This window comes from Ambystoma mexicanum, chromosome 14 (assembly GCF_040938575.1).
Source record: "Ambystoma mexicanum isolate Mex_15411 chromosome 14, UKY_AmexF1_1, whole genome shotgun sequence".
Lineage (NCBI taxonomy): Eukaryota > Metazoa > Chordata > Amphibia > Caudata > Ambystomatidae > Ambystoma > Ambystoma mexicanum.
In genome coordinates, this window is record NC_090940.1 from 663252103 (window position 1) to 663264794 (window position 12692).

At 44.5% G+C, this 12692-nt stretch overlaps 1 protein-coding gene across 5 annotated transcripts in view; it reads right to left on the reverse strand.

Moving 5' to 3' along the window:
- Window positions 1-3990: 3990 nt before the first annotated feature.
- Window positions 3991-12692, reverse strand: part of PPP1R36 (protein phosphatase 1 regulatory subunit 36) — a 383705-nt gene continuing 375003 nt past the window's right edge. For 3 of the 5 annotated variants that reach the window (XM_069638210.1, XM_069638209.1, XM_069638212.1), the window contains one exon: window positions 4131-4487. In XM_069638210.1, coding sequence (XP_069494311.1) covers window positions 4271-4487 — 217 coding nt within the window. In that variant the 3' untranslated portion in view covers window positions 4131-4270. Of the gene's footprint in view, window positions 4488-12692 lie in introns of all 5 variants that reach the window. The other 2 variants (XM_069638208.1, XM_069638211.1) reach the window with 1 other exon arrangement.

The following is a 12692-nucleotide window of genomic DNA, read 5'->3' on the forward strand; positions in this document are numbered from 1 at the left end:
CTGCAGCAAGCAGCAAAGGCAGCGCTCCTGGGCTTGCTCTAATTGTCAATGTCAGACGTGATTTCCCACAGTTCATGTACACCAACATGCATGGCAGGGGATGTTTTACTTCCCTAGTCTTACATGGCCCATTGGGATAGAGGGTGGGAAACTACAGCTGTGAATATGCTTATGGGGGCGTACCTGCTCCTCCCTGCACATACAGATGTCCTGGGGCATCGAGCAGAGAGCGTTGCAGATCGTCTGCGCATATGCAGGAACCAGGAAGCTCCCCCAGCTTTTGTTCGGCTACACAAGAGCCAGAGAGCTGTTGTGGGGGCCTGTCCTGAGGCGGAGCAGATTCTAGACAGGTCTGCAGTGAAGGAAAAAAAAAGCTGTGTATGTGTGTGCCAAGGAATGAGTGTAGGTTTTTTAGTGCACGTGTGAATGAGAGTGTATGATATGGGTGCGTGAATGAAAGAGTATGAATGGTTATGGGTGCAAAAGTGAATGTGTGTGGGTGCGCGAGTGAATGTGTGTGGGTGCGCGAGTGAATGTGTATGCATGCTGAGTGAATGCGTCTGGTTGTTTGCGTGTGCACTGATGAGCGGGTCTCCAATTTTGGGGGTTTATTAATGTTTAATGTCATTTTTTACTGGGCATCAAATGTAAAGCAAACATAAGTTTTAGGACGTTGCTAAAATTGGCTACGTTGCTGCACCCATTGGGCTGGTGATTTCTTTGCGTGGCATGGCATTTTAAGAGGGCATCAAAGTAAAAGCAAACAAGATAAACGGTATTGCATGTCTTGACTGGCCTATACTGCTGCAACTAGTTTGGTTACTTTTTCTCACTGTGGCATAGCATTATTATAAGGTATCAAAGGTAAGGTAAACATTATAAGTGTAACTATGCGGCTAGAGTGGCCTACATTGCTGGAACCAGTATGGTTACATTTTCACACTGTAGCATGGCATTGTTTTTTTACTGGGCATCAAGATGAAAGCAAGCATGATCTGTTACTAGCCCCAGGTGAGCCTCCAATGAGAACAAAGATGCAGACCCACTGGCTGAACATTGCAGTTTGAAAGTTTTTTCGCCATCCCCTCTGCTTCTCTGCTCTTCTTTTCACTGTTTTTATTCTATTCTTTACTCCTCTCCCTTCCCCTTCTCCCTCTCTCCTCCTCCCTTCCCTATCTTTTTCTGTGCACTTACTCTATCAGAATTGTCCCTGGACCCAGTATGATAGTAACAAATGTTTGTCTCCCCCCCCCTTAATTGTTATCCCCTCCTCCCCCTCCAGCACTATCTGAAATGTCATCAGGCCTAGTACGATAGTCGCTTGTTTTGTTCCTCTCCCTCCTCTCTTCTCCCCTCTCCCTCACTGCGTGTAATTCTCCGGCTCTACCAGAAATGTCATCAGGCCTAGTACAGTAGTCACCGGTCTGTTCCCATTTCCTTCCTATCTGTGTTTTAGCTCTTGCACTATGTGAAATGTCGCTAGGCCATGAAGAACATTCTTGTTGTTCATAGCCTGTAAGAATGTTTTGTATTTTCCCTTGTTTCCTCCCTTTTCGTGAAGAGCTTTAAAACACATTGTGTATAGGCGCTATATAAATAAACTATCATATCACTAATGGCTAGACTGGCCTTCATTGGGGCAACCATTCTAGATATATTTTCTTACAGTGGAATTTTTACTGGGCATCAGAGGTAAAGCAAACATGATGAGTTTTATTACTTGGCTCAACTGGCCTACATTGGTGCAGCCAGTATGGATATATTTTCTTACTGTGGAATTACATTTTTTACTGGCGAAGCAAATAGGAGTATATTCCTATATAGTAATACTGACATATATTGGTGCAGCCTGCATGGGCATGTATGGGCACAGCCAGCATGAACATGTTTTTGAAACTGGCATATATTGTGGGCAGACGCATCACGAAACTGATTTGGAAAATGATCCTGTGCACTTTTGGTGACTTGCATCTACTGGATTTCTTCATGTGCTACCCTACAAAACCGAATGTAAACTTGGTGGCGTTTGACCCATTTTTTTCTCAGAAATATGCTGTAAAGGGATTCATTTTAATCCATTATTTAAAAATTGTCGGTATGCTCCATCACTCGTGCATTTATATGGGAACACATTTATTCCCCTCCCATTAAAAATGTCACCAGCCACCACTGCTTTTTGGTGCCTGGAGTTTTTGGTATTGGTGTGGGGCAGTTTTGACATCTGGTTCTTGGCATGTGATCTGTTGGTGGGATGTGAAAGTTGGCACACTTTGGTGTGTCTTTTTGCAGGCACAGTGTATATTTTGTAGTTTGTGAGGGTGATCTGGCGATGCCCTACTGGTCGTAGCGAAAACACAAGCCTAGCCTTAACATGCTCTACCACCATTCCCAGCACACTCATTAGAAACCTCAAATATGGCCAAGAATTGTTAGGAAGGACATGAATGCAATCCCCACTGAAGGAAGAAAAGGTCTAAGATGCTGAGCGACTGCTACCAAGAGCCGCACAGAGTATACCAGCCGCTGGAAGAGGCTAAGGGACTCATGCAACAGTACCTTAGACACTACACCTTACCAGCAGCTGGGAGAGGCTAAGGGACTCATGCAACAGTACCTTAGACACTACACTTTACCAGCAGCTGGGAGAGGGTAAGGGACTCATGCAACAGTACCTTAGACACTACACTTTACCAGCAGCTGGGAGAGGGTAAGGGACTCATGCAACAGTACCTTAGACACTACACTTTACCAGCAACTGGGAGAGGCTAAGGGACTGATGCAACAGTACCTTAGACACTACACCTTACCAGCAGCTGGGAGAGGCTAAGGGACTCATGCAACAGTACCTTAGACACTACACTTTACCAGCAGCTGGGAGAGGCTAAGGGACTCATGCAGCAGTACCTTAGACACTACACTTTACCAGCAGCTGGGATCGTGCAGCAGTACCATAGATACTGCACTTTACCAGCAGCTGGGATCGTGCAGCAGTACCTTAGACACTGCACTTTACCAGCTGCTGGGAGAGGCTAAGGGACTCATGCAGCAGTACCTTAGACAATACACTTCACCAGCAGCTGGGATCGTGCAGCAGTACCATAGATACTGCACTTTACCAGCAGCTGGGATCGTGCAGCAGTACCTTACATACTGCACTTTACCAGCAGCTGGGATCGTGCAGCAGTACCTTAGACACTGCACTTTACCAGCAGCTGGGATCGTGTACTGCACTTTACCAGCAGCCGGGAGAGGCCGAGGGAGTCGTGCAGCAGTACCTTAGACACTACACCTTACCAGCAGCTGGGAGAGGCTAAGGGACTCATGCAACAGAACCTTAGACACTACACCTTACCAGCAGCTGGGAGAGGCTAAGGGACTCATGCAACAGTACCTTAGACACTACACCTTACCAGCAGCTGGGAGAGGCTAAGGGACTCATGCAACAGTATCGTAGACACTACACCTTACCAGCAGCTGGGAGAGGCTAAGGGACTCATGCAACAGTATCGTAGACACTACACCTTACCAGCAGCTGGGAGAGGCTAAGGGACTCATGCAACAGTATCGTAGACACTGCACTTTACCAGCAGCTGGGAGAGGCTAAGGGACTCATGCAGCAGTACCTTAGACAACGCAATTTAGCTGGACATTTGTTACGGATTATCTGTTAAAGGCACTGGCTGGGCACTTCATGGGAGACCTTTGAACTGTGATGTTCCAGTTGTAATATGTGTGTTTGGCTAGGGTGCAATTTCAAGGTGACCTTGAAGTCAACTGATGAAGGGGAATAGTGGGGGTGATTGCACACAGTTCATTTATTTTGTTACGTAATTGCTCATTAATTGATTGAAAGCTGCAGCAACAAAGATGATACAATCTGTTCAATGAAAAAGACAGTAAAATACATGTTATAAACAAATGCACCTGGAAGCATGCCACACAGCAAAACATGGATGCCTTAGATTGAATCAATACTGCTGTTCTAAGAAGGACAAAAACAAAACAGAGTTTTTATTATGATCTATATTGGAAATAAGTAACTTAAAATAACAATAATACTTAGGAAACAACATTAAAATCTTGGATTTAAAAAAGTGACGAAACACAAGTGATCAGTCATCGGAAAATCGTTTACAGCCTCTGATAAACAATCGTAAGGAACTGTTTCGTGTGATCGTGCAAATTGGCACCTGCTTGTATTTTGCAAATTAAATGGCAAAAGGGGTTATTGACAAGATCTTAAATTAAATTGCCTATTTCTTATCCTAGACTATTCCTCCTCTGCATCAGAAAGACCCGCTTCAGTGGTGGCTCTTGAGATCGCTGTGCTAGACCGGACGTCGGTGGGGTACGCAGACCCCGGTCTTTGTGAATTGAACGAGGTGTTGCTTTTCCTAGACTTATTATCATGTTCATCGTCTTCTGCTGCAAGAGGTATGAGTGTCTGTGGGTTGAAGAATTTCCGCCGCTCTCCGAGTATCCCAACTCTGTATTGAAATCATAAGAGAAGTTGTGAGCAGTTGTTGCCGGAGCAACAGAGCATTCAAACAAACAATTGTTGACAAGATTCCAATCTTTATTGCACACAAACAGTGGGGGGTTCTTTTCTTCCACGCAATCTCCAAGGTAAGGTAAAAGTTTAATCGGAATAATATCCATTAACACACAATAAATACGCCAACATTAAAACATAACAGATTATACATAGACCATTCGAATTAAAACACAATAACGATAAAATGAGGGACAACTATGGAATAAGGTATATGTTGGCACATAAATTGAGCCTATACTATGTGTGACAAATCTGTGAATGTTGTCCCTTCTCACCTATGGGGAGCCCCTTCCCATGAGGCCAGGGAGGTGAGGCCACTATGCGATAGTCCCCTGTGGGGGGTACTCAGCGAGTGGATCTCATGGGGAGGGATCCCCCTATGGCACTAGGGACAAATGTCCAGGATGAACGAGGTATGCCCAAACCATATCCCTACCTCCATCATCCTGCTACCCTACACAGGATCCCCTAATTCCAAACGCTTCCAGGTACTTGTGTGGGGTAGATGATTTTACCCCCGCCCCCCTCTAGAAAGTACTGAGACTAGGAAGAGTAGGGACTACCTATGCAAGTCTTGTGTGGAGACTGGGACAAAGAGGAGTAAAAGTAACCCAGTGGAAAACATCCATTTTGAGACAAAGAGGAGGCGCAGAGTAATGAAGAATAACCTGTGGAACCAAAATCAACATTCTAGTCAATACAGACAATCTGTAAATCAATGGAACATAAAAAGGGAAGAGGGACTAAAGCAAGGGGTTCTCGAACGGGAAATAATTTTATACCCTCTAGATTGTGTGTATATATATATATATATATATATGTATTGGCTTAAGCCAAGTCGCTCTGCGAGGAAATCCGCGTTGCAAGGTCCTGACCTTAGATCAATGTTAGCCGCCATTTTAGGTTCATCTGCCATTTTAAATTCTCTCTCTAAAGTTACCCTGTGTTCTAAAATGGTGGACAGTGTCGTTTTGAATGTAACATGGCCGTCTTGACCTCTGTGTACAAGTTAATGTGTAAACTGCCAAATGTTAGGGTCATGTACTGAGACCTTGTCCTTCGTTGACCTGTGTATAGAGGATTACCTGTACCAACAAAACGAATCCACAAACATATATCAAGCACAATACTGTTTGAGCGTCTAAAGGGAACACTTCTTTAACTTTATTGTATAAATGTGTGCGAATGCTCAATATGAAATCCAAAGACACACTGTTGCTATTGTAACTTGTTGGCGAATGTATTAAGGATAACCCCTAAATGTATAGATGCATAAATTAGGAACAAATTCGGCACAAACCCTAGATCTGAGATTCGTTAACTACAAGTGGGTTGGACATCATGTTTTGGAGTGTATAAAAGGTGCGACTATTCTGATTTACAGTCCCACTCATTGAACACACCGAACAGGGCTGGAATTCGCTCTGTTATACTGAGGGCCCGATAGCTATCTGTTGCTTTGTCCTTTGAAACTGTTCAGTTGTAGAATAAAGATCTGTGTATCTTTTGAACCTGTGTTTGGTGTATTTCCTTTTGGGGTACTCACCCTGGATATCATCTTTTTGCTTTCACAGATGGCGCCCGAATAGGGACCCTCAAGATTGATGCCAGCTCGTTGAAGGTTAACGTGGCTATCGGACCGGGATCGGACTGTGTAAAAGGGCCTTTTTCCATGAATGAGAAGCAACACCTCAGCAGCGCTGCACGGCCCGATCCCTGGACAGTGAGCATGCGGTCTGAGTCGGCATCTTGACGAGGGTCCACTTATCGAGGCGGGCAGATTTGCTGAAATCACCAAACACGAGATAAAATTTGTTAGAAAACTTTGAAATCCGATCGGGCCTCCTTAGGCTTGATCAGGTGAGTCGTGACCCGATTCTTAAGTATCCTGATAATTGGTTTTGGGGCATTGTGCTTGCAAGTACAATTATTGACCAGGTAACACCAGTAATCTGATATGCCTGGGAAATTGTCTGCCTGCTTCAGGGCGTTATTCCGCGGTGACAATCTTTGGAATTTAGCCGTCCGGCGCCACAGGAGGGGTCGCCGGCTTGTACTATGTACTGTAAGCATGGCATTGGTAGTATAGTGTTTAATGATATTTGGCACAGACAAACTAGACATGCTTCCGAACTTCAGTGGCCAATCAATGGTAGTTTTGAAATCCCTCGTATTGAGTATTTAGAATCTATATTATTAAAGAAAAAGGCTACACCTGCAGCATTTGATGTATTACAGAATTGGAAAAAAGAAGCCTTTCAGTAGCTTAAGAGTAGAGAAAAACATGCGCGCGGTCATAAAACGAACGCCGAAAAAGCGTTGTTATATGACCAAGATAAACAGTCTGAGTCAGCTAGGAATATGGATAGGGCTTTCTCACTGGGTATCCAGAAAATCTATCCTTGCAAAGACTTTCATGTTTCCGATGAACTTATCGATAAATTGTTGAATGAGCGAAGGCCTGGTGCCACTGCGCCACCTCTGTATGTTCCTCTTCCCGCTGCTTTGCCTCCTCCTGCTCTTCCTACTGTTCCTCCTCCTCCAGTTTGTTGGTCCTCCTTTTGTCGCTGTTCCTCCACCTGCTCCTCTGCCTTTGCCTGTTGTACCAGTGGTAACACCTCCTTTGAACATGGCTACTCTCCCTCTGCCAAGTGGTTCTATACTGCCTGTAGTAGATCAGGGAGCGGGATCGAGGGTTGTCACTCGTAATACTGTACCTCCAGAGAAGAAACGTGAGTTCATTGCGTGGGCTAAGTATTGTATGGAGAAGGATGATCAAGCTAATGTTTTTGCCACACTCTCTAATATGGACAATTTTCCTGAGAAAAAGATTTTTATTGAGGGATTAGGGATTCATTTGTGTGTAATGTGGGACAGATTAAACGATACAGACCTCCCACAAGGGTTGAGGGATCTGAACACCTTAGCGTTTTCTAGAGACACTACAGAGAAAGTACAAGAGCATGTTGAGAGGGTACTTGAGTATAGAAAGGAGTTGGAAAGGTTGCAGAATGAGGATGAAGATGGAGATAGTAAGAATGTGCAGAAACGGTTCCTTCCTTGTCGCAAATTGATATCTGAGGAAATGCGAATCTGCATGAAAGATGCGATTAGATGGATCTCAGACACATCGATAACTCCTGTTGAAGTATATGACACATAGAGTCAGTATACACCAGAAATGCAGAGGAAAGTGATACAGGTAATGGTAGAATACCTACAGGATGAGTGTGTAAAAAGAAAGATTTGTTGTCCCGCAGAGTTATTGAGTATTTACAAGAGAGTTTTTTCATTTGACACTTCCTCGGCTGCTTTAGCGCTCGATTTAGCTCTATTGCTTAGTAAGCGTTCGGAGTTGCCTACTTCTCAGTTGTCTATGAGAGAGGTTCCTCTGACATTTGTCCCAAAAGTTGAGATCCCCGCTAATGTTGCAGCAGGTACAGCTGCTCAGGAAATCCCTGCACACTATGTGTCTCAGTTTGTTCACGTCCCGTTCTCAAGACAGGAAGTGAACACCATTAGGCAATCTATTCCCAACATTAGGAAAAATCCGACAGGGTTCTATAAAGAAATAGAGTCTGTTTTGCAATCCTCAGTATTCACTTTGAGTGATATTCATCTGTTATTTCCTGTACTCCTGCCCGTAGATTTGTGGAAACAGGTTAGAACTATAGACGATGTAGCAGGGTTAGGAGATACATGGGCTAACATAATTAGATTCGATGTAGAAAGGCCGGCTGGCGAAAGACCGCCTCAGGTGATACTAACTTTGCCTGACAGAATAGTTGCGAAATTGAAAACTATAATTCCCAAGAAAATAATTATTTGGGACAAGCTTACTGCGTGTTTCCAAGGGAAGTCTGAGGGTGCTACCGAGTTCTTTAATCGGTTCGAACAGGTATTCTCGGATTTCAGTGAACAAGACTTAGGCACAGAGTCTGGGAAAAGATTATTTGTAGACAAATTTGTGCATGGATTGCTGCCTGACATCCAGTCGCAAATTATGTCTTCCGAGAGCGCTTGGCAAGCAAAGTCTCAATCAGAAGTATTGCACATGGCCCAGTTCTATGAGAATCGTGTCAATAATGAAAAGGATAGAGTCGAAAAGAGAAAAGGTGATTTGAAGACAAAAGTATTGTTACAGCAAATTGTTAGAGGCCCTAGAGGGGGTAGTTCACAAATTAGAGGTCAGTATGTTCCACAAGGAAATGTGCCTTTGGGTCCCGTAAACATTAACCAGTGTGCTGTTTGTGGGCAAGAGGGTCATTGGCGTGCACAATGCCCGATTCTCCGACAGAGGTCAAATAACACATTTGGGAATGTGGGTATACAATCCAGAGGTCGCCTGGGTGTAGGGGGCCCTGGTAGAGGTCAGTTTGCACAAGATTCACAGCAACCTTTTTCACAGGATAATCAGGCACCAAGTGTGGATACTAGAAACATTTTTGACCATCCTTCTGTCACTTAACTCTCTGAAGAACTTCCTTTTGATGACATTCTGGTTCGTTAGGATTGCTCGAAGCAGGGTTTGGAACCGACGCCTATTCCCGTTAATCAGAAAGGTCCCTACGTTGAAATGATAGTGGGAAATAGGAAACATCTATTCTTGATAGATACAGGGCTCAGAAGTGTTCCATTGATCATTCTCGGGTTCCAAACATTACACAGTCAGGGCAAACTAATGTTTCTGTAGGGTTTTCTGGCACACCAGTTGTCTCCCCGGTTCCCTCGCCGGTACGTATTTCTTTAGGTCCCTTTACGGACCACTGTCCATTCCTTTTGACTTCGAATTGTGGAGGGAATTTGCTGGGGTTAAATCTGTTGAAGGAATTAAATGCGGTAATTCATTGTTCCTCTGACGGAGTGCGTTTGACGATTTCACCACAGCAACTTTCTGTCTCTCAATTCTTGACTAGACCTTTGCTGCCGGAATTTAGTGTTGTTCCGGAGTGTTTGTGGGCTATCGACGATAATGATGTCAGTGTTTTGCAAATTGAGCCTGTTAAAATTGTCTTGAAACATGGAGTGAAGCTGACACGTATTCCACAGTATAAGATTTCAGTTGATGGTGAGCAAGCTTTGAAATGCATCATCTCCGATTTTGTGCATCGAGCGGTGATTGAGGAAATTGCAGGTAGTTTGTGCAATAGTCCGATTTTGCCCATGTACAAAAAAGGTGATAATGCAATTCCTTTTCGTTTCATAATTGATTTGCGTGCTATCAATAAGATCGTCGCTCCACAATTTCCAATTGTGCCTGATGTAACGATGATATTGACTATGATTCCCATCTTCAGCTATTCGCTTTAGTGTTGTGGATCTAAAGAATGCTTTCTTTAGTATTCCTATACACAAGGACAGTAGATACTTATTTGCGTCACCTTGGGGGAACGCTCCTTCACATTTACCCGTGCACCACAAGGTTACACGTAAAGTCCTATCATTTACAGTAGGGCTTTGAAAGAGCAGCTTGATAGCCTTGAGTTGTCCTCTACTTGTACACTGCTTCAATATGTTGATGACTTGCTTTTAGCTGCCGACTCAGAGAGCACTTGTAAGGAGGGCACTGTGTTGTTACTTATTCACCTGGCTCAACACAGACATAAAGCTTTGCTTAAATAATTTCAATATTGTTGCCAGGAGGTCACCTATTTAGGATATCTCCTGTCAAAGGAGGGAAGAAGATTGACGCCTGAACGGATAAAACTCATTTCTAGCATGTCTGTTCCAAATACACAGAAGGAAGTCAGAGCCTTGATAGGAATGGCTTCTTACTGTAGGCAGTGGATCCCTAATTTTTCGTTAACGATTAAGCCGATGTTGGCTCTGACGAAGAAGGCCATTTCTTCGCCATTGCTCTGGAACATGGAGCACCAGCGTGCATTTGATTTGCTCAAGACTGCATTGTGCTTGCCACCGGTTTTGGGCACACCAAATTATGAAACAGCCTTTGTGTTGTTTGTGCATGAATGTGATGGATGTGCTTTGGCTGTATTAACACGGGAACATGGAGGGAAGAATAGGCCATGCGGTTACTTTTCTTCCGCCCTTGATCCTGTAGCATGCGCTTTGCCAAGATGTTTGCGAGCTGTCGCTGCTGCTGCTGTGTCTGTAAAACAGAGTGAGGGAATGGTCCTAGGCCAGGGGTCTCCAAACAGTCGATCGCGAGCGACTGGTAGCTCGCCAGAGCCTTTGAAGTCGCTCGCGTTCGACTTTCAGAAAGAAAAAAAAAAAAAGATACAAGGAAGTGCTCTGACCAATCACCGGCCTGCAAATCTGTAAAGCATATGGAATGCATCCTGTGATTGGCCAGAGCAAGTTCCTTGCTGTGCAAGCTGTGCTCCCATTGGCTTAATGGTTTCCCTTTGTGCTGTGTAGGAAAACCCGGGCTTTCTCTTTTAAAAGCACCGTGGTGCACGTTTTTTTTTCTTCATATTGTGGCTGCCCTGGCGTTTGGAGTGTGGACAGAGGTAAACAGAAGCTGCCTAAACTGAGTTTGAGGTGAGGTGAGGTCGGGTGGGTGGGAGGAGGTGAAATGTGTGTGTTTTTTTTCTTTGTATCTGTGTATCTAACTGCGGCCCCTCCTCTCATGTGTCCACATGCCGTCAGAGTAAGGGTGGGCAGCTTGGCAGAAAGGAGCCCAGGGTGAAACGGAGCTGATTACTGTCTCCGCTCACCCAGGGCTATTCTGCAGTCATGCAAGTTATTTTTAGAAGGCAGGGCTCTGGCGAGGAAGCCCCCCTCGGGACTTCCTCGCCAGAGCCCTGCGTTTCTTAAAGTAACTGAAATGACTGCCACTGACCCAGAGCGAAACAGACATTCAGCATTATAGCTGCTTGTCTCCGTTTCGACCCTGGGCTATTTTGCAGTCATGCAAGTTATTTTTAGAAGGCAGGGCTCTGGCGAGGAAGCCCCCCTCGGGACTTCCTCGCCAGAGCCCTGCGTTTCTTAAAGTACCTGAAATGACTGCCACTGACCCAGAGCGAAACAGAGACATTCAGCATTATAGCTGCTTGTCTCTGTTTCGACCCTGGGCTATTTTGCAGTCATGCAAGTTATTTTTAGACGGCAGGGCTCTGGCGAGGCAGCCCCCCCTCGGGACATCCTCGCCAGAGCCCTGCGTTTCTAATAGCAACTCATATGACTCAAAGTGAAACCTGGACAGTTTCACTGTTAATGGCACTTCTCAATAGGGCTTCTATACTTCAATAGGGAATTGCATACTCTGATGCCATGGAAGCAGCACTTCCGCCCACCAGAGCTTCTTTATTTTTAATGGCACAGTGCGTGTACTTCTCAGTCACTCTGCTTTACATTTAAACAGACAGAATTGTCATTTCTCAGCAGGACTGCAACACTATACCATTGTGTTCTGTATGTTGAGTGCTTCTTCACCACCAATGTGAGTTCATGGCACTGGTCCCGTGTCTCAATAGCAGATCTGGCTACATTCAATTGGCAACAGGCATGTTCACTCCTGAATGAAAGAATGAACTCTCTCAGACACAAGTTATCACCCCTGCACACACAATGAATGAATATGGTATGGATCTATAGATCGAGAAAACTGGAGTGAGAATTCAGAGTGTTTTAACCGAAATATAATTGTCTTCCCAGATGGGCGACTGACTCCTTTAATATACATGGGGTCACTGAGATGAGCAAGAGTGAACCTGTATATTTGTAGTCATGTATTGGCTGGCGCAATATTTGCTGAGGAATTGCATGCATCATTCGCCCGCATTCAAGTATTGAATTGATGAAACTGTTGTGCATTTATTTATAAATGTCGGGACTTGCAAATGCAGTTTAAAGAAATTCATATATTTCCATAAAATGGTATTGTCCTCTAATACCTAGCACGGCACTGTATATTAGGTTAGCAAACCCTTTTAAGTGAACTATCCTTGGTGTTTTACTGGGAGAGGGTATTGCAGCTTGTTTGCTTTCAATCTGTTTGAAGGATCACCACTTGATCATAGTCAAATGCGTACCTGACATTAAAAAACTCATGCTTTTCTCTTTCCCAGCCTTCACCTTTGAGGACTCCCTGTGAACCTGCCAGCATCCTTTATATCAGTGTAATGACAGACCTAGCTGCTTATTCAGTCTCCCTTGTCCACTAGGGTGATGTCTC